The sequence below is a fragment of the Lethenteron reissneri genome, chromosome 10 (genome assembly GCF_015708825.2).
Source record: "Lethenteron reissneri isolate LAM-NWPU_2019-01 chromosome 10, ASM1570882v1, whole genome shotgun sequence".
NCBI lineage: Eukaryota > Metazoa > Chordata > Hyperoartia > Petromyzontiformes > Petromyzontidae > Lethenteron > Lethenteron reissneri.
The window spans coordinates 1,441,630-1,463,803 of NC_083788.1; the positions used below are offsets into that span (position 1 = coordinate 1,441,630).

The window sequence follows — 22,174 nt, forward strand, 5'->3', positions numbered from 1 at the left end:
GCTGCTGCTGTCGAGGTTGTGCATTGGCGAGACGCGTGACAGATGCAGTGCTGGGATGATGATGATGATGACGAGGGTGATGATGACGAGGATGATGATGATGATGACGACGAGGATGATGACGAGGATGATGATGACGACGAGGATGATGACGAGGATGATGATGACGATGAGGATGATGACGACGAGAATGATGATGATGATGACGATGAGGATGATGACGACGAGAATGATGATGATGATGACGAGGATGATGATGATGACGAGGATGATGATGACGATGAGAATGATGATGATGATGATGACGAGGATGATGACGAGGATGATGATGACGACGATGATGACGATGAGGATGATGATGACGACGAGGATGATGATGACGATGAGAATGATGATGATGACGATGAAGATGATGACGAGTCTAATTGACCGCTCGGCTCGTTGGCGTCTGCATCGTCCCGCGCGCACAACAAGAATGTAATAATTGAAACGCAGGACCCTGAAACAATCGTTCTCAGGGTGTTCTGCACACCAACGCACAATGCACTCTCACTCAAAGTAAACACAACAACCCTGCAGCAGCAGCAGCAGCAACAACAACATGACGTCATAAACACTCCGGTGCGGGGATTCGAACCTGAACGCGCTCAGCTGCGAGGCACGCGTCCCGATGTGAGTCCCGTCGCCAACCAATCACAGCCAAGTGTGGGAGGGGGGGCGTGGCTTAGACAAAGAGCGGGGGGGGGGGGTGACCGGTGGGGGGCGACTCTCGTCCAATCAGACGTCTCCGTTCAAGGACGGACTGCATCGGGATCCGAACCCCCAAGATTTCTCGCCACTGCTGCCGCCGCTGCGTCATTGCGCTCCGGAGCGATCGAGGGGCCCCCGCGCAGCAGACACCCCGGGGGGTCACGGGGTCCGCGTAGGGGCCACTGGCGCTGGCTCGAGGAAGGGCGGGGGGGTGCCGAGGAAAGCAGCAGCAGCAGGGGTGCTGTGTACCCCGCTCCACTACCCCCTTCATATCCCCTTGCCCGCCCCGTGCGGGGTTCGTGAGCAGCAAGGGGGTAGCGAGGGGTGGGAGGGGGGGTAGCGAGGGGTGGAGGGGGGGTAGCGAGGGGTGGGGGGTAGCGAGGGGTGGGGGGGGGTAGCGAGGGGTGGGTAGCGAGGGGTGGGGGGGTAGCGAGGGGTGGGGGGGTAGCGAGGGGTGGGGGGGTAGCGAGGGGTGGGGGGGGTAGCGAGGGGTGGGGGACCGCGTCACCTCCTCCTCCTCCTTCCCCCGCGCCTCCTGCCGGCGCAGCGGAGCCCCTCGCTGCTCGTCGGGGACCTCGTCCCGAAGGGGACCCCGTGGACACGGGGGTCGCACGCCAGGGGGCTGGGGGTGGTGCTGGGGGTGCTGAGGGAGGCTGCGGCGCGCTGGGGTCTGCGGCTCGGGTGAGGAGGCTGCGGGTGAGGAGGCTGAGGCTCGGGTGAGGAGGCTGCGTCGCGTACGGTTCGCGATGAGAGACGTCGCGCCCCGCGCGGGCGAGGGGGGAGTCGGGGCGGCGCGTCACGGCGGATTGTGGTGGTGATGGTGTGTGGTGATGGTGTGGTGGTGGTGTGGTGGTGATGGTGTGTGTGGTGATGGTGTGTGGTGGTGATGGTGTGTGTGGTGATGGTGTGTGTGGTGATGGTGTGGTGGTGAGGTGGTGATGGTGTGGTGGTGATGGTGTGTGGTGATGGTGTGGTGGTGATGGTGTGTGGTGAAGGTGTGTGTGGGATCGTGTGGGTTGGCGTGGTGTGGTGTGTGGGATGGTGGAATGTTGTTGATGTGTGGGATGGTGTGGTGGTGGTGGTGGTGTTGATGGTGGTGGATGTGTGTGTGAGTGTCTGGGTGTGTGTCTCCGTGGGTGTGAGTCTGTGTGGGTGTGAGTCTCTGTGTGAGTGAGTCTCTGTGTGAGTGAGTCTCTGTGTGTGTGAATCTCTGTGTGAGTCTCTGTGGGTGTGAGTCTGTGTGGGTGAGTCTCTGTGTGAGTCTCTGTGTGTGTGAGTCTCTGTGTGTGTGGGTGTATCTGTGTGTGTGAGTCTCTGTGTGTGTGAGTCTCTGTGTGTGTGAGTCTCTGTGTGTGTGAGTCTCTATGTGTGTGAGTCTCTGTGTGTGTGAGTCTCTGTGTGTGTGGGTGTCTCTGTGTGTGTGAGTCTCTGTGTGTGTGAGTCTCTGTGTGTGTGTGTCTCTGTGTGTGTGAGTCTGTGGGTGTGAGTCTCTGTGTGTGTGAGTCTCTGTGTGTGTGAGTCTCTGTGTGTGTGAGTCTCTGTGTGTGTGTGTCTCTGTGTGTGTGAGTCTCTGTGTGTGTCTCTGTGTGTGTGAGTCTCTGTGTGTGTGAGAGTCTCTGTGTGTGTGAGTCTCTGTGTGTGTGTGAGTCTCTGTGTGTGTGAGTCTCTGTGTGTGTGTGAGTCTCTGTGTGTGTGAGTCTGCAGTGCTGAGCTCACACTGTTGGCAGCTCGGGACCAAGATTTACACTCCAATTTCACCAAGGCCACCCTCTCTCACCCTCTCTCACCCGCTCTCTCTAACCCTCTTTCTCTAACCCACTCTCAGTCTTTACCTCTCTCCCCCACCCTCCTTTATCCTCTCAATCGCTCAGTCACTCACTCTCTTGCTTCACTGCCTTCTGTTCACTCTTTCTCGCTCGCTCTGTGATTCCTCCCTCCTCCATATCACTCTCCCTCCCTCTCTCTCTCTCATTACCTCCTGTCACTCACACTTCGGCAACCTCTCAGCGTGTCTCAATCACGCTCTCAATCCCCCCCCCCCCACTCTTACCACCGCCACCCGCTAAATCTCACTCGAATCGCACGCGCCTCTCTCCCGCGTGCTCTCTCCGCTGCTGGATGACACGGAGGCGACCCTCACGTGTTGCCTCTCTCTCTCTCTTCTGCCAAGGGGCCGTTACAGCAGCCGCGTCTTCCACACGCGCTCGCACGACGACGACACGACACGTGTGCGTGGTGTGTGGTGCACAGGAGGTCGTGGGTTCGATCCCGACCCTGACGCCCGCTGCTGCTGTGTATTAGGAGTTTGCGTGTCTCTCTCTCTCACTCACCCCGTGGTCGCGCGGATTTTTCTCCGGATCCTCCGGATTTTCCCCTTCCACATTTCGAATCAAGTATTTGGCTCCATTATGAATTTCCACATGACGATGATGATAATAATACGCCATTTAGTTGAGCTATCATTTGTGTTGGCCAGGGTCGCTTCTAACAAATATCTCCGTAGCTCAGTGGGCTTTACCTGCTAAAGTAAAACATCGTTTATAGATATCCATTTAACTCCGCGGTGAGCGCGCAGCAGCAGGCAGGAGAGGGGGGCTGTGGGCACGCCAGTGAAGAAGCCGCCCCCCCAGGTCGGGGAGGCCCCGCCCACTCAGCCACTGGCCCCGCCCACTCAGCCACTGGCCCCGCCCACTCAGCCACTAGGCCCCGCCCACTCAGCCACTGACCCCGCCCACTCAGCCGCTGTCCCCGCCCACTCAGCAACTGGCCCCGCCCACTCAGCCACTGGCCCCGCCCACTCAGCAACTGGCCCCGCCCACTCAGCCGCTGTCCCCGCCCACTCAGCAACTGGCCCCGACCACCCAGTCACTGGCTCCGCCCACTCAGCCACTGGCCCCGCCCACTCAGCCACTGGCCCCGCCCACTCAGCCACTGGCCCCGCCCACTCAGCCACTGGCCCCGCCCACTCACCCACTGGCCCCGCCCACTCAGCCACTGGCCCCGCCCACCCAGTCACTGGCCCCGCCCACTCAGCCACTGGCCCCGCCCACTCAGCCACTGGCCCCGCCCACCCAGTCACTGGCCCCGCCCACTGCTTTCTGGCCCGCATCTTGAGCCGAGCCCCGAGGAGAGAAGGGGTTTCTAATCCGGTCACTTTCCTTTGCATTCTTGTAAAAAAGGTAACAGGTAAGGTGCAGTCCCTGCAATTGCTCGCTTACGTCCTTGCTGGGCGGAAGCGGCCTCCACTAGGGGGGGGAGGGGGTACCTTGCGCCGACTCTTCCTCGCTTGGCCATGCCTCCAGGAAGAATCGTGAGTCACCCACACTTTACCCCACCACACGGGGACCTGCCCCTCGACTGGCCGGACAGAGGCGGGGGTGCGGGAGGGTGGTGGGGAGAGGGGCGAGCGGGTGAAGCGAGGGGGGGGGGAGGTGATTTTTTAGAGACGTGGTGATCGTTTCAGTTGCCGCTCCGGGAGATGGAGTCGATTCTGCGACCCTCCCCCCCTCCCCTCTGTGTTGCGAGCCCATTGTCGCGACATCTCTAACGCGTCTCTCTCTCTCTGTGCTCTCCACGATGTCTCCTCCTCCTGCTCGTCCTGCTCGTCGTCCTCACGCCATCGCCCGTCTTCTGCGCTACTCCGCTCGCCCTCCCTCCCGTGGTGACGTCCGTCCCCTGTGCTCGGTGAGTCCTCGCTGCCCTCACGCTGCCCACGTGGTGCTGCCCTCACGCTGCCCACGTGGTGCTGCCCTCACGCTGCCCACGTGGTGCTGCCCTCACGCTGCCCACGTGGTGCTGCCCTCACGCTGCCCACGTGGTGCTGCCCTCACGCTGCCCACGTGGTGCTGCCCTCACGCTGCCCACGTGGTGCTGCCCTCACGCTGCCCACGTGATGCTGCCCTCACGCTGCCCACGTGATGCTGCCCTCACGCTGCCCACGTGATGCTGCCCTCACGCTGCCCACGTGGTGCTGCCCACGCGGATTCGTGAATGTTCGCGTCACACGTGACAGCTGTGGCCGCACGCGCGCTGTGAACGAGTGCAGGCACGTGACGCCCATCGCAATGGATGTGTGTCTGTGTGTGTGAGTGTGGGGAGCGGTGGTGCAGCGGTTAGCGCGCTGCGCTATAAACCCGGCGACCTCAGTTCGATTCCCGCTCACGGCCACCAATACCGGTGACGATTATCCGAACCGGTCCTGGGCCTCGCCTAGGTCGACTCGGCCTCAAATGAGAACCTAGGGGACAAAGGCGGCCAGGCGTGGTGCCGGTCAACCACCGTCTCGTGTGCCAAACACCGTCTCGTGTGCCAAACACCGTCTCGTGTGCCAAACACCAGTCTCGTGTGCCGTGCCGGCCTTCACAGGCGCTGCTCTTAAACAGCACTGGTCCCCCAGCAGCCTGTCACAGGCTACACGGGGGAGCTTTGTCTTTGTGTGCGTGGTTGCGTTCGCGATTTGACACCCGTCCGCGGCCGCCCGGGTAAAATACTGCTGCGAGTGTAAATACGCCCCCCCCCAATCCCCCCGCCCCAAACCCCATTCCCCCCATCCCCCCTTAAACAATCAACATCGAGTATTTGGTTGATATCATTTTCCACGTGACCAGCCACTTCGTTGGCCTATCATTTGCGGCTTGGTCGCTTCTGAAAAAGAGTTATGCAGCTCAGTGGGCCTTTCGTGATACAATAGAAAAAAAATAGTTTATTTTTTTTTATCGTTTTAGTCTCGTAGCTGCTGCTGCTGCTTTCAGGTAGCAAATGATTTCACACGGACCTTGTTGACCCGGGTGATGTCCGAGCCAGTATGATTGCTCTTCTCCTCCGTCTTTACTTTGTCTTTCGAACTCGCCGATGAGGAGTCGCGTTTTGGTCTTGCGCTGAAAGAAGAGCAACTTTCATTGACTGGCCGAGAATCAAAGCGGGGGCATTGAGGATTGGACATCGGGGGGATTGGACGGACATCCGGGAGCCGGCGACTAAACGGGGCCCCCTCACCGGTGAGGGGCGAGCACCCGGAGAGGTTGACTGGGGAGGTTGACTGGGGAGGTTGACTGGGGAGGTTAACCTGGGGAGGTTGACTGGGGGAGGTTGACTGGGGAGGTTCACCCGGGGAGGTTGATCCGGGGAGGTTGACTGGGGAGGTTGACTGGGGAGGTTGACTGGGGGAGGTTGACTGGGGAGGTTGACTGGGGGAGGTTGACTGGGGAGGTTCACCCGGGGAGGTTGACTGGGGAGGTTGACTGGGGAGGTTGACTGGGGGAGGTTGACTGGGGAGGTTGACCCGGGGAGGTTGACTGGAGAGGTTCACCCGGGGAGGTTGACCCGGGGAGGTTGACCCGGCCACGACAACGCGAGGGAGATGCCCATTTATTGAGGAGCACTGCTGTTGTGCGCAGCGCTTGATGTTGCCCTCGTTGGTGCAGCGGGGGGGGGGGGGGGGGTGAGAATGCGCTTCGGCTGGAATCACGGCGACCCGACCTGGGGTGGCTACCGCCGCCGCCGCGTCTCTCCGTGGCCGCCGCGATGCCGTCAGTGCTGACTCAGTGCCCATCCTCGCGGCGTGGTGGGATGGTGGCACGTGGCACGGTGGGACGTGGCACGGTGGGACGTGGCACGGTGGGACGGTGGGAGCCGCACAGCTGCCGCTGTTGAGAGAGGGAGAGCGACTTGTTTGTGTTTGTCTCAAGGTCTCTAATTCTATGGCCCGCAGGGTCGCGTCGCAGTGGCAACACTCGGGGCTCCACAGCATGAAGGGCCTGGGCTTGATTCCCAACCCGGGCGCATCTGTGTGCGGTTTGTGTGGTCTCCCCCCCACCCTGTTCCCTACAGTGAGTGTGTGAGAGTCTGTGAATATGTGAGTATGTGTGCCAGTGTGTGCCAGTGTGTGTGAATGTGTGTTAATATGTGTGAGAGTGTGTGAGTGTGAATGTCGTGTAGGGGAGCGGTGGTGTAGTGGTTAGTGCGCTGCGCTATGAACCCGGCGACCCGAGGTCAATTCCCGCTCACGGCCAATACCGGTGACGATTATCTGAACCGGTGCTGGGCCTCCCCCCTAGGTCGACTCAGCCTCAAATAGCTACCTGGTGGTGGTGTGTAGTAAACATCGCCACTGGGGAGACAAAGGCGGCCGGGCGTGGTGCTGGCCACCGCACTGCCCCAGCACCTGCCCCAGCACCTGCCCCAGCACCTGCCCCAGCACCTGCCCAGCACCCACCCCACCACTTGCCCCAGCACCTGCCCCAGCACCTGCCCCATCACCTGCCCCATCATCTGCCCCATCATCTGCCCCAGCACCTGCCCCATCACCTGCCCAACACCTGCCCCACCACCTGCCCCACCACCTGCCCCAGCACCTGCCCCAGCACTTGCCCTGCATCACTTGCCCCATCACCTGCCCCATCACCTGCCCCATCACCTGCCCCATCACCTGCCCCAGCACTTGCCCTGCACTTGCCCAGCACCTGCCCTGCACTTGCCCCAGCACCTGCCCCATCACCTGCCCCATCACCTGCCCCATCACTTGCCCCATCACTTGCCCTGCACTTGCCCCATCACCTGCCCAGCACCTGCCCCATCACCTGCCCCATAACCTGCCCCAGCACTTGCCCTGCACTTGCCCCGCACTTGCCCCAGCACCTGCCCCATCACCTGCCCCATCACCTGCCCCATCACCTGCCCCAGCACTTGCCCTGCACTTGCCCCGCACTTGCCCCAGCACCTGCCCCATCACCTGCCCCATCACCTGCCCAGCACCTGCCCCATCACCTGCCCCATCACCTGCCCCATCACCTGCCCAGCACCTGCCCAGCACCTGCCCCATCACCTGCCCCATCACCTGCCCCAGCACTTGCCCTGCACTTGCCCCAGCACCTGCCCCATCACCTGCCCCATCACTTGCCCCAGCTGGCTGCGCTGGGCTACGCGGGGCGCCTTTGTCTTTGCGTGACGGCTGCGCGCCTCTCGGCAGCCACTGGGGGGCGCCGCTCTCCAGCCCGCCCCCCCCCACCCCGCCCCCCCAACCCCCCCACCCCGCCCCCCCACCCCGCCCCCCCCACCCCCACCACTCTCACACGGCAGCAGCAGCAGCAGGAGCAGCATCGTATCCACCACCACCACTGCTGCTGCTGTTGTTGTTGTGACCACCACCACCACCGCCGGCAGCAGCTGCAGCCAGGTAGGGAGCGAGCGAGGGAGCCAGGGAGGGAGGGAGGGAGCCAGGGAGCCAGGGAGGGAGCCAGGGAGCCAGGGAGGAGCCAGGGAGGGAGGGAGGGAGCCAGGGAGGGAGCGAGGGAGGGAGGGAGCCAGGGAGCCAGGGAGGGAGTCAGGGAGGGAGGGAGGGAGCCAGGGAGCCAGGGAGGGAGTCAGGGAGGGAGGGAGGGAGCCCGACCCGGTGCCCCCTCCACCCTCGGGGCAGGGAATGAAGGCGGCGTCGGCCTCTCCCGCGCTCTCTTCCCCCTGTGCGCGTCCCCTGACCTCGCTCCACTCTCCCCTCTCTCGCTCCTCTCGCACTCCCTCCCTCCACTCTCTCCGTGTCTCTCTCCGTGTCTCCGTGTCTCTCTCCGTGTCTCTCCCCGTTCCCGCGCTCTCTCCCCACGCCTCTCCCGCGTCTCGAATCTCTCTCCGTCCCCCCACCACCGCTCTCTCTCTCTCGCTCCACGCCGCGTCTCCTCCTCCTCGAGTGTGTGGGGCTGCTTCCCCTCGTCCCGCCTCTCTCTCCACGTCCACCACCACCTCCTCCTCCCCAACCCCCTCCTCCACCCCCTCGTCCACCACCTCCTCACCCACCTCGTCCTAGTCCCCCACCACCTCACCCACCTCGTCCACCTCGTCCACCTCCACCCCCTCCACCACCCCCACCTCGTCCACCTCCACCACCACCTCCTCCCCTACCTCGTCCACCCCCTCCACCCCCACCACGTCGCCCCTCGTGCCGCGTCCGTGATGGCTGCGCGCGCCGCAGTGAACCGAGGGCGGTCTCCGTCTCCGCCGCTGCCGCTGCTGTTGTTGTTGTTGCTGTTGTTGTTGTTGCTGTTGTTGTTGCTGTTGTACCCCCACGGGCAGCGTGTGGAGCACAAATCACGGCGTGGTTGGTGGTGGTCGTGGTGGTGGTGGTGCTTGTGGTCGTGGTGGTGTTCGTAGTGGTGGTGGTGGTCGTGGTGGGACGTGGGAGGAGGGGACGGGTGGGAGAAAGGCCTCATCGAGCAGTGGATCGATCGTGGCTGATGATGATGATGGTAGTGGTGGTCGTGATTGTGCAGTGCCGGCCTTCATTGGTGCTACTCGCTCACAGCACTTTCCCCCACAGTCTGTGCAGGATACACGGGGGGATGTTTGCCTTTGATGATGTGATGGTGATGCTGAGTGTAGTCGTAGTTGGTGGTGGTGGGATGGTGCTGATTGTAGTAGTGGTGGTGATGATGGTGATGTTGGTGATAATGGTGGTGGTGATGATTGTGGTAGTGATGGTGGTGATAATGGTGATGGTGCTGATTGTAGTAGTGATGGTGATAATGGTGGTGGTGCTGATTGTAGTAGTGATGGTGGTGGTGATGATAATGGTGGTGGTGCTGATTGTAGTAGTGATGGTGATAATGGTGATGGTGCTGATTGTAGTAGTGATGGTGGTGGTGATGATAATGGTGGTGGTGCTGATTGTAGTAGTGATGGTGATAATGGTGGTGGTGCTGATTGTAGTAGTGATGGTGGTGGTGATAATGGTGATGGTGCTGATTGTAGTAGTGGTGATGGTGGTGGTGATAATGGTGATGGTGCTGATTGTAGTACTGATGGTGATGTTGGTAATAATGGTGGTGGTGATGATTGTAGTAGTGGTGGTGATGGTGATGATTGTAGTAGTGGTGGTGATGATGGTGATAATGGTGGTGGTGATGATTGTAGTAGTGATGGTGATGGTGATGATTGTAGTAGTGGTGGTGATGTTGGTGATAATGGTGGTGATGATTGTAGTAGTGGTGGTGGTGGTGATAATGGTGGTGGTGCTGATTGTATTAGTGATGATGGTGGTGGTGATAATGGTGATGGTGCTGATTGTAGTAGTGATGGTGGTGGTGGTGCTGATGGTGATGGTGCTGATTGTAGTAGTGATGGTGGTGGTGGTGATAATGGTGGTGGTGGTGCTGATGGTAATGGTGCTGATTGTAGTAGTGGTGGTGATGTTGGTGATAATGGTGATGGTGCTGATTGTAGTAGTGATGATGGTGGTTATTGATGGTGGTGGTGGTTAGTGATGGTGGTGTGGTGCGTGCTGTATTCGTAACCTCTCGCCGTGGCTTGCGTGCTGCCGCCCGTCTATTGCCATCGGCTCTCATGATCCACTATCGTCATCAGGAGCCATGATCGATGCACTGCTGGTTTACGACCTCCCGTCCATTCCGTGTGAACCGGACCCCGTGACGTCTCCCGAGGTCGGGCGCGAGCGGAACGGTCGGGAACGAGCGGAACGGTCGGGAGTTCAAATCGGCCCATCATCCCTCCCGAATGAGGGTCGATAAAACGAGTACTGTACCACTTTGTGGCGAAATCAACAGCAGCTGTCCCGGGAATATACTCGCCCCCGGCCATGGGAATGTAGAATGTGCAAAGTGGTCTAATAATCCCTACGAACCCGCGTGGTCTGGCGGGACCCTCCGTCATCCAGCAGTGGAGTGACAGCAGCACTTGCGAAATTTACACGGTTAAACGTTTTAGAGAGAGAGAGATGCATGCATTGTATGTTCAATCAGAGTAGGCGAATCAGGGCGACTGCCCCAGGCCCCATGTTTTGGGGGGCGGCCCCACACTGTGTGCGATTACCCCCCCGGGCTCCCCCCCACCCCCGCTTAACGACCACCCCTGTAATGACTAATCACTTAATGACAGGCCTCCATAGAGCCCAATGTGTAGTGTATAGTGTAGTGTATAGTGCAGTGTAGTGTATAATAGTGTAGTGTATAGTAGTGTAGTGTGTATAGTGTAGTGTGTATAATAGTGTAGTGTGTATGGTAGTGTATAGTGTAGTGTAGTATATAGTAGTGTCGTATGTATAGTAGTGTATATTGTAGTGTAGTGCCTCCATAGAGCCCAATGTATTCGCTTAGCGACCATCCCCCTGCTTACGACGGGCTGTTGTAGGTGCAGTAAATATTAATAAATGCATTGATTAACCACGTTTATTTTAATACGACGTGTATATAATGTTGCTAGTATCGTTATGTATTAATGTGCATTGTTTAAATATTATAAAGTACGTTTTTTGGGGTGAAAAAGGTGAAACTGTCCTTTATCGAACCGAATTAAGCCTTTAACGGGAATTTCCTAGACTCACTTAGCGACCAAATCACTTAACGGACGGTTTCGCGGAACCAATCACCGTCGTTAGGAGGAAGCCCGCTTCTACCGTATCTTGTTATTTACTTGGGAGAAATGTTGAGCAGAACGGTGAAGTTTGCCTGGCCTGGCCTGGCCACCGGGGCTCTGCGTGCGCCCCGCCGCTCCGCTCTTCCTTCCCGTCCGTGCCTGTCCCTCTTCCGGCGCCTTTCCAATTGAATCGCGCTGATCGCGACGCATCGCTGATGAGTTCTCCGGGCATCCAGACCGGCGGGTCGATGCTGCGGTCTTCGTGTGCGGTGGTGACGCCGTCGCCGCGTCGCGGTTAACGCGCCCGGACTTGCGATTGAGACAAGTCCAGGGTTCCGCGTTGCCCAGATGTTCGCTCCCTTGCCTCGTATGCAAAGAAGCTCTATTGGGACCCTGGCGCCTGCTGTATATTTGGAGTTTGCGTGTCTCTCTCTCTTTCTCTCCCCGTGATGGCGTGGATTTTTCTCCGGTTCCTCTGGATTTTCCCCGTCACATTTACAAAAGACGCGTTCAGAGTATTTTGCTGCTTTGGATTTCCACGTGAAAAGCCACTTAGTTGGGCGATCATCTGTGATGGCCTGAGTCGATTCTGAAAAAGAGCTATGTAGCTTAGCAGGGCCTTACCTGGTAAAATAAAAAATAATTTATAATTCATTCCAGAATCAGAATCTGATTTATCTGGAGATATCAGATGAGTTGTGAAACTCTTTTTCACAGATGTCCAGTTTGGGGAGCGGGGTCAGAAAGTTACAACAAGAAAGAGTCAAACGGTAAGCAAACCGCTACAAATAAATGAATTAACTGATTCTAAACTTTTTATTTTACTTGACCACGTAATGCCCACTGAGTCATATATTATTTTTCCAGAAGCGGCCACAAATGATAGCGCAACGGGAAGTGGCTTATCATCACGTGGAAATGTACAGCAGCCAAATACTCTGAACGCGTACTTGATTAGCATGAAGGGAAAACACAGAGGACCTGCTCAAAAATCCACGCGATCGTGGGGAGAGAGAACATGTCAACTCCAAATACACACCAGGCGTCAGGGTCCGGATAGAACCCACGACCTCCGAGAGATGGTACATAATCAATAATATCTCTGGCAAAGTTAATCAAAGTTCCTCCTGCTGCCTGCCCAGCGGCGTGAATGGGTTCACCGCAGTGCGAGGGCCGATAGGCAAGTTGCGTATAGTGGGGCAAGATGGTGGGTAACGCCCAACTCTTCCAACACGTCTGGCCAGCATGCACGAGTAGGCCAAATATCCCCTACGTGTGTACAATATTGTTGGACTTATTTCACACCGTACGTAGCCAGCCACGCTAATCGGAGGGTGGGTGAGCGTACGGGTCCGTGACTATACGATTGTGTGAGTGACTATGCGAGCGGGTGAGTGACTGTGTGAGTGTGTGAGTGACTGTGTGAGTGTGTGAGTGGGTGAGTGAGTGGGTGAGTGACTGTGCGAGTGGGTGAGTGACTATGCGAGCGGGTGACTGTGTGAGTGGGTGAGTGACTGTGTGAGTGGGTGAGTGACTGTGTGAGTGGGTGAGTGACTGTGCGAGTGGGTGAGTGACTGTGCAAGTGGGTGAGTGACTGAGCGAGTGGGTGAGTGATTGTGTGTGTGGGTGAGTGGGTGAGTGACTGTGTGAGTGGGTGAGTGACTGTGTGAGTGGGTGAGTGACTGTGTGAGTGGGTGAGTGACTGTGCGAGTGGGAGAGTGACTGTGCGAGTGGGAGAGTGACTGTGTAAGTGGGTGAGTGACTGTGCGAGTGGGTGAGTGACTGTGCGAGTGGGTGAGTGACTGTGCAAGTGGGTGAGTGACTGTGAGAGTGGGTGAGCGACTCCCGTACGTAGCCAACTGTGCCCTTCTGAAGCTCCACCTGGCGGGGAGACCCCTTCCACCAGCGGCGGCGCGAGCGAGTCATTTGCAGGGGCTGCGCCTCGACCTGGATGAGCCGCAGGGCGGTGGCGCATTGCGAGGGGAGGTCATCGTCGGTGCGCTCTCAAGCCGCGGTGTTGGTGGCTGTTGTTGTTGTTGGTGTTCACACGCTGCGTTTGCATCCTACCACACACTCGTCACCACAGCCGCGTGTACACGGCCTTGGTGAGTGCCGTCAAATGCTTCCTCATCCACCGCGCCGGGTGTCACCTGGGTCTCGTGGGTTGGGGTCAGAGCTTTAGGGGTGGTGTTGTTAGGATTGGGGTTCGGGGTAGTGTTGTTAGGGTTATGCGTAGGGGTGGTGTTGTTAGGATTAGCTAGCGTTAGGTATAGGGGCAGTGTTAGTTGGCTGTAGTGGTGGTGTTAGAGTTGGGTGTAGGCTGGTGATCTGGAGTTCGTGTGACAGAGGAAGGATTATTTTCCCAAATGGATCGTTAAGCACTCCACACGACACTTTACAGAATCTAGAGTGCATGTGGTTTTACAATTTGTGAATTCGACGCGAGCATGCACCTGTGTGTGTGTGCGCGATTGGCGTGTGTGCATAATGTGTGTCATAATGTGGGTGTGCATAATGTGTGTAACGTGTGTGTGCAGAACACGTGTGTGCGTAGCGCGTGTGTGTGTGTGTAACGTGTGTGTGTGTGCGTGCGTAACGCGTGTGTGTGCGTAACGCGTGTGTGCGTGCGTAACGCGTGTGTGCGTGCGTAACGCGTGTGTGTGTTCGTAACGTGTGTGTGCGTAACGCGTGTGTTTGTGTGTGCGTAACGCGTGTGTGTGTGTGCGTAACGCGTGTGTTTGTGTGTGCGTAACGCGTGTTTGTGTGTGCGTAACGCGTGTGTGTGTGCGTGCGTAACGGGGGGGTGTGTAACATCCGACGCGGTTTCCACACGCCTTCATCCACAACGCTGCACCACCAACCCCTGTTAGCTCCCTCTACCCCCGGTTCAGCGCTTCAACTCAACTCCCACCACGTTTCTCTCTCTCTCTCACCGCGTCTCCCTCCCTGCGTCTCTCTCCCGCCACCGCGTCTCCCCCACCGCGTCTCCCTCCATCCAAATTGTGGAACCCTGGGGACGGTGGGGGGGGGGGGTCTATTTTGCTTTTAGATGTGGGTGACCCGGAGTTGCATTCCGCATTGACATGGGGAACATTCAACGCAGTTCCACGAGATGAGGCAGCCTCACAGTCAACATTGGTGATATATTTACTTTATGCACCTTCAGCCAAGAAAGCCGTGCGGAGTCTTCAAGACTCGGTGTACAGGAGGGGGCGATGGTGCTGCTGGTGCTGCCGTGTGATCCCAACTGAGTGATGTGCTGCTGATCTTTCGGCATCGGGAGGTTGTTTGGCCGATGCCGGTGACACCGTGTGGGTGGGTTTTTAGCTGTGGGGGTAAATCTGAGCGCCCGGAGGAAACCCACGGGGAACACGGGGAGAGGACTCACAAACTCCACTGGCTCACGTGCACTCGCACACACTCGCTCATTCACTCGCTCACTCGCTCGCACTCGCACACACTCGCTCATTCACTCGCACACTCACACTCTTGCTCGCTCGCACTCATTCACCCACACTCATTCACTCACTCACACTCATTCACTCACTCACACTCATTCACTCGCACCCATTGACTCACACTCGCGCACACACACTCGCTCATTCACTCACTCACACACTGACTCATTCACTCACTCGCTCGCACTCGCACACAATCGCTCATTCACAGACTCATTCATCATACTCGCTCGCACTCATTCTCTCGCACGCACTCACACACACTCATTCACTCACACTTATTCACTCACTCATACACACGCACTCTCAAATGCACTCACACTCACTCATACACTTGCATTCATTCACTCACTCACCCAGACTCAATTCACCCACATACACTCATTCACTCCCATTCATTGACTCTCATTTTTTCACTCACATTCACTCACACTCACTCATTCACTAACGCTCACTCACACACTCACGCTCACTCACACACTCACACTCAGGCGCTCTGCAGGACAGGGGGAGAGCATAATACATTCTACACTCACAGGTCTCAACATCCCAGACCACAATCCCAAACTTCTCACACAATCCGGGAAACCTTCACACAGGAGGGGCAGTGGAGTGGCCAAAACGTTACCACTCATTTTAAACCAATTGGTCAAAGTCCAAAACACGATTTCCGATTTGTCCGCGTGTGCCCCGGATTAATAAACTACGGCTTTACTTCGGCTGTAATGATGTAACAGCCTTGTGTCATTCCACTGCCGGATGAAGGCCTCCCCCACCCTAGTGTCGGTCACGGGGGTCGTTTGACTATACTTCACCTCGCTGGTCAATAACAGGTTGGCAGAGGGCGGCCCCCCGGGACCGCTTCGGGTTTCGAACTCTGCCGATGGTCGGTGCGATGCACGTGGCGGATGACCATGCGGTAGATTTCTTTAGCATCTCACTGCGACCGCACGTCTCGGGCAGGGCCGTTTTATCCAATAGGCCGCAGTAGGTGGTGTGCCTAGGGCCTACTCACCCACTCACTCACCCACTCACCAAATCACCCATCCACCCCCTCACCCACCCACTCACTCACCCACCCACTCACTCACCAAATCACCCATCCACCCCCTCACCCACCCACTCACTCACCAAATCACTCACCCCCTCACCCACTCACCCACCCACTCACCCACCCACTCACTTACCCACCCACCCACCATGGCCGTATTATCCAATAGGTCGCAGTAGGCGGTGTGCCTGGGGCCTATGAAAACTAAAGGGCCTATGCAAAAACATTTTGACCATGTTTTATTTTGGTTTGTACCATAAAATGTTTTAACCAAGATATCTTCTTGAATAAATATATTTATATAGCAAGGATAGGCACAGTGTATATACAAAGTACATACAAAGAGGCAGAGTCATGTCAATTGTTTTTTTATAAGGAGAGGGAGAAATTAACGCCGGAGATGAACTTTTCGAGAACATTTCTTCACAAAATTAACAAATAACATCTTCACAATCTCATTCTCAAGAGGGAGTAATATCAGTGCAAGGCAAGACAAGACAGCGGTGTTGTCCTATGGTCGATCGGAGACCGTTTATATTTAATCATCTTTAGCTGGGCAGTACCAACTGTACAGAGTTATCACTGAAGGCCGACAATACAAGAACCTTAATCCGGCCCTGGTCTCGCATTGCCCCGTCGGCACGGCGCAAGGAGCTTGCCAGCGCTCCCCGTCGGGCAGCGGCCACGCCGTGGCTCGGTGGCAGAGCGAGCGGCTCCCGGTTGGGGGGTCGTGAGTTGAAGCCCCGGTCGGGTTGGGGTTCACTCAGCCCAACCTTCCTCCCGCCGGGGTCGAATAAATAGTCGCTCTTTTTTTTGGGAGGCAGTCGACAGTGTTTGTCCTCCGGATTGACTCATCACCGCTCCCCCGCCTGCCATAGGAATGTGGAATTTCTATCCACAGGCTCATGAGGGCTGCAAACAGGAGATGAGCACCGATGCCTCGGGCGCTGATTGGATCCCACTGGAGAAGGCGGGAAATTACTTGTTACGGTTTTTGTGGCTTTTGTGTTGCGTGTTATTCGGCCAGCCGTTGGTGAGAATTCCACTCATTGAGGTTGCAGAGGGGGAGGAGGGAGTGCTGTGAGAGTGTGGCCATGAGAAAGGGAGGAGGATGTGGAGAGAGAATGGGAGGTGGCGCTTGAATTATCATGAGAAGGGGCGATGGCGGCCGTGCTCGCGCATTCGCTCCCCTGGGCCGTTTGCGCGGCTTTGTGGGCCGTGGAGAATCGCACGGACGATGATGACGATGTCGGACGCCTGGCGGAGGGGGGGGCGTTGCCGCGATGATGATGATAATGAACGTCAAGCGGAGGATATTGATGCAAAATTATCTTCAACGTCGTTGCGGAGATGGTAAACAACGGTGAAATTAATATGCAGATGAAGCCCCTCCCTCATCCTCATAGCTGTCGTGCCACGCGTAGCACGCGCAGGCATCCCTCGTTTTTATGAAAAGGGGATCTGTTCTTTCAAAAAGCGCGTGCAAAGACGAAATTTCGAAAATAGAAAATGGCTTTTCCCATTAAGTTAATATTTAAAGTTAGGGATGTGTTTTGGACTGTCATTCCAGCTCTGCTCAAAACCTAAAACTACACCCCTATCTCACTTTTTACAATACAAAGGAATTATAATAACTGACGAGTATTAAAACGATTTAAGAATATTAAGTGAAAAAAAACAATACATTTTCGGGTAACTCGCGACTTTGGAATGACTAGCGGTGCGATGTTGAGGCTTTGCCGTGACGCCGGTGTGGATCGGTGTTGCAGCCTCGTTCGATGACCTCGCGGCGCGCGGGGCCGGAGTGAAATTTCGCGAACGCGGAAATTCGATTTCATTTGGACGCGAAATTTCGTAAAACCCGAACGTTCGTTCACCCGAACAACATTAGTTCACGTGGAAAGTTACAGCAGCCGAATACTCTAAACGCTCGTTTCTAAATGTGGAGGGAATAGCCGCAGGACCCGGAGAAAAATCCAAGCAGCCACGGGGAGAGAGAGAGAGACGCAAACTCCAAATATACAGCAGCAGGCGTCAGGGTCAGGATCGAACCCACGGCCTGCTGTATACTGGGCGAGGTAGTTAACATCTGCTAGCCGCCTCTGCCTGCGCGTATAGTTGCTGAAGCGAGCGTCCCACGGGATTGCCGCACGTGCGCCCTGCGCTTATCGCGCTTTGCAAAGTTTGTTTTCAAATTGTTTACACTGGGGCATTCGGGATGACCCAAATGGAAAAGCCCCACAGGGCCCCCCGACTGTAGAGTCAGATAGCGCTCCCCCCCCCCCCCCCCCCGTGGCGACGATTTCGCCGCAGCATCGGCCTCGGTCGGCACGCAGCACGGGTGGGTTAAGTTAGAGTGGTGCGAAACTTCACTTGACCGTTTGTTGATCCCACAGGTCCAATTCTTTACCACCGTTTTTGCGAAAAATCCCGTTTCCACTGACAATTATCACCGCAGAAGCAAGTGCGCGCATGTGTGCAGGGAGCGGTGGCGTAGCGGTTAGCGTTTTGTCCTACGAACCCGGCGACCCGAGTTCGATTCTCGCTCACGGCCAACACCGGTGACGATTATTCGATCCGGTCCTGGGCCTCCCCTAGGTCTACTCGGCCTCAAATGAGTACCTGGTGCGCTGTGTAAACATCGCCACTGGGGAGACAAAAGCAGGCGGGCGTGGTGCTGGCCACCCACCCCCTCGTGTGCCACAGTACCGGCCTTCATAGGTGCTCGCTAACAGCACTTGCCCCAACAGTCTGTTAAGGATATACGGGGGATCTTTGTTTTTGGTGACGCCACCGAGATGCGTGAAGGTGACGGCGGTGTCCTCGCGGCGTACCGACTGACGTGGCGCGCATCGTTCACCCCCCCCTCACCCCTGGCCCTGCTTGGCCCCGATCCAGATTCAGACGCCTTGCCACGCCGGCGTATTTGTCTACGTACGTAGAATTGCTTTGGCACTGTGTGTAGCCAACTGTGCTAATCGGAGGGGCGGGGAGAGGAAACTAAACACAACAACAACAACAAGCTGTTTTAAAGAAATGAGTTTGTCAATCTGGATGATGATTTAAAAGCGCACAGCTCCCAACGGCCTTCCTAATATCGTGATGAAGAGCGTTCCAGACGGCCGCGTAAGCGCATCCGACGGCGCCGCGCGGTGCACCACGGTTTGGGTCAACGGCTCGGTACGGCAAAGAACCGGCGGCAACCACCCGTGCCGTGAGGGCCCGACTTTCGGCTCGGGCCGTGCCAGCAGGAGATGAGGAGCCTTAGCTGGTCGCGTCGCTGCCCTGGTGCGGCAGGGCCCAGCGATCCCCAACCCCCCCCCTCCCCCACCATGTTGGGTCCGCGACGAGTCCGAGCGTTTCGTTGGCGATTGATTGGGAGGAGAAAGCCGCTCCTAATTAGCGGCGGCGGGGTGGAGGGGGGGGGGTCGGCGAGAGCGGTGCCGGGGTGGTGATCGGCCCCCGGCTCGCGGATCGACTGGGCGGGCGAGGGACGCGTTGCCGGCGGCGGCGGTGAGCCGAGGTCAACCCACGCGGTGCCGCGTCAACTCGGCGGTCGGCGTTCCCGCGGAACCCCCCGGGTCTTAACGAATCCTAAACTTGGGTCTGGACGGTGGGGGGTGGGGGAAAGATTTCGGGTCATTTAAAAAAAAAATCTGTTCGCCACTCGGAAGGCTGCTGCGTGCCACAAGTGCCGCGCGGAGCAAGAGGAATTGACCGGGTCACCGGGTGTTTGGGCGCATTCGGTGGAGACGCTCCCCAAGGGCGTGGCGCGGAAACGTCGGACATGGTGGCGGACGACACTCGGCATGGCCGGCGAACGCGGGTCGTCACCGGGGTCGTGTTGGGGAGCGGTGGCGCCGTGGTTAGCGCACTATACCTCGAGCCCCCCCCCCCCCGACGGTCAGAGTTTGCATGAATGACGTCGGCGCTGTTCTTGGCCGTCCACCGGCCGCCATCCCGCACCGGCAGACAAGACGGGCAGCGCTAACGCCATACGGTGTGAACGCGAAGCATCGTCTCTCTGAGCTATTTCAAGAACAACTGCACGGCGCTGGTTAACAAGCGTCCCTTGTGGTGGCACGCAGCGCGCGCCCGCTGCAACACCACCCCCACCCACTGCACTGCCACCCCCACCCACTGCAACGCCACCCCCACCCATTGCAACGCCACCCCCACACACTGCAACACCACCCCCACCCACTGCACTGCCACCCCCACCCACTGCAACGCCACCCCCACCCATTGCAACGCCACCCCCACACACTGCAACACCACCCCCACCCACTGCAACACCACCCCCACCTACTGCAACACCACCCCCACACACTGCACTGCCACCCCCACCCACTGCAACACCACCCCCACCCACTGCACTGCCACCCCCACCCACTGCACTGCCACCCCCACCCACTGCAACACCACCCCCACCCACTGCACTGCCACCCCCACCCACTGCAACACCACCCCCACCCACTGCACTGCCACTCCCACCCACTGCAACACCACCCCCACCCACTGCAACATCACCCCCACCCACTGCAACACCACCCCCACCTACTGCACTGCCACCCCCACACACTGCAACACCACCCCCACCCACTGCACTGCCACCGTCACCTACTGCAACACCACCCCCACCCACTGCAACGCCACCCCCACCCACTGCAACACCACCCCCACACACTGCAACACCACCCCCACCAACTGCAACACCACCCCCACACACTGCACTGCCACCCCCACCCATTGCAACGCCACCCCCACCCACTGCAACACCACCCCCACCCACTGCAACACCACCCCCACCCACTGCAACACCACCCCCACACACTGCACTGCCACCCCCACCCACTGCAACACCACCCCCACCCACTGCAACACCACCCCCACTCACTGCAACACCACCCCCACCCACTGCAACACCACCCCCACCCACTGCAACACCACCCCCACACACTGCACTGCCACCCCCACCCACTGCAACACCACCCCCACCCACTGCAACACCACCCCCACCCACTGCAACACCACCCCCACCCACTGCAACACCACCCCCACCCACTGCAACGCCAACCCCCACCCACTGCAACACCACCCCCACCCACTGCAACACCACCCACACCCACTGCAACACCCCCACCCACTACAACACCACCCCCACTCACTGCACTGCCACCCCCACCCACTGCACTGCCACCCCCACCCACTGCACTGCCACCCCCACCCACTGCAACACCACCCCCACCCACTGCACTGCCACCCCCACCCACTGCAACACCACCCCCACCCACTGCAACGCCACCCCCACCCACTGCAACGCCACCCCCACCCACTGCCACACCACCCCCACCCACTGCAACGCCACCCCCACCCACTGCAACACCACCCCCACCCACTGCAACACCACCCACACCCACTGCAACACCCCCACCCACTACAACACCACCCCCACTCACTGCACTGCCACCCCCACCCACTGCACTGCCACCCCCACCCACTGCACTGCCACCCCAACCCACTGCAACACCACCCCCACCCACTGCACTGCCACCCCCACCCACTGCCACACCACCCCCACCCACTGCAACGCCACCCCCACCCACTGCAACGCCACCCCCACCCACTGCCACACCACCCCCCACCCACTGCAACGCCACCCCCACCCACTGCAACACCACCCCCACCCACTGCAACACCACCCACACCCACTGCAACACCCCCACCCACTACAACACCACCCCCACTCACTGCACTGCCACCCCCACCCACTGCACTGCCACCCCCACCCACTGCACTGCCACCCCAACCCACTGCAACACCACCCCCACCCACTGCACTGCCACCCCCACCCACTGCCACACCACCCCCACTCACTGCAACGCCACCCCCACCCACTGCAACGCCACCCCCACCCACTGCCACACCACCCCCACCCACTGCAACGCCACCCCCACCCACTGCAACACCACCCCCACCCACTGCAACACCACCCACACCCACTGCAACACCCCCACCCACTACAACACCACCCCCACTCACTGCACTGCCACCCCCACCCACTGCACTGCCACCCCCACCCACTGCACTGCCACCCCAACCCACTGCAACACCACCCCCACCCACTGCACTGCCACCCCCACCCACTGCCACACCACCCCCACCCACTGCAACGCCACCCCCACCCACTGCAACGCCACCCCCACCCACTGCCACACCACCCCCACCCACTGCAACACCACCCCCACCCACTGCACTGCCACCCCAACCCACTGCCACACCACCCCCACCCACTGCACTGCCACCCCCACCCACTGCAACGCCACCCCCACCCACTGCCACACCACCCCCACCCACTGCAACACCACCCCCACCCACTGCACTGCCACCCCCACCCACTGCCACACCACCCCCACCCACTGCACTGCCACCCCCACCCACTGCAACGCCACCCCCACCCACTGCACTGCCACCCCCACCCACTGCAACGCCACCCCCACCCACTGCACTGCCACCCCCACCCACTGCCACACCACCCCCACCCACTGCACTGCCACCC

At 58.7% G+C, this 22,174-nt stretch overlaps 1 protein-coding gene across 2 annotated transcripts in view; it reads left to right on the forward strand.

Moving 5' to 3' along the window:
* The first annotated feature begins 1,448 nt into the window (after window positions 1-1,448).
* LOC133340797 (protein 4.1-like) overlaps window positions 1,449-22,174 on the forward strand; it is a 93,854-nt gene continuing 73,128 nt past the window's right edge. Inside the window, exon 1 of one of the 2 annotated variants that reach the window (XM_061549201.1) lies at window positions 1,449-1,466. Coding sequence is in view for 1 of the 2 variants with exons in the window: in XM_061549200.1 (XP_061405184.1) it covers window positions 4,815-4,820 (6 nt within the window). In the remaining variant the exon portion in view is untranslated. Of the gene's footprint in view, window positions 1,467-4,799; window positions 4,821-22,174 lie in introns of those variants that run through there. The other variant, XM_061549200.1, reaches the window with a different exon arrangement.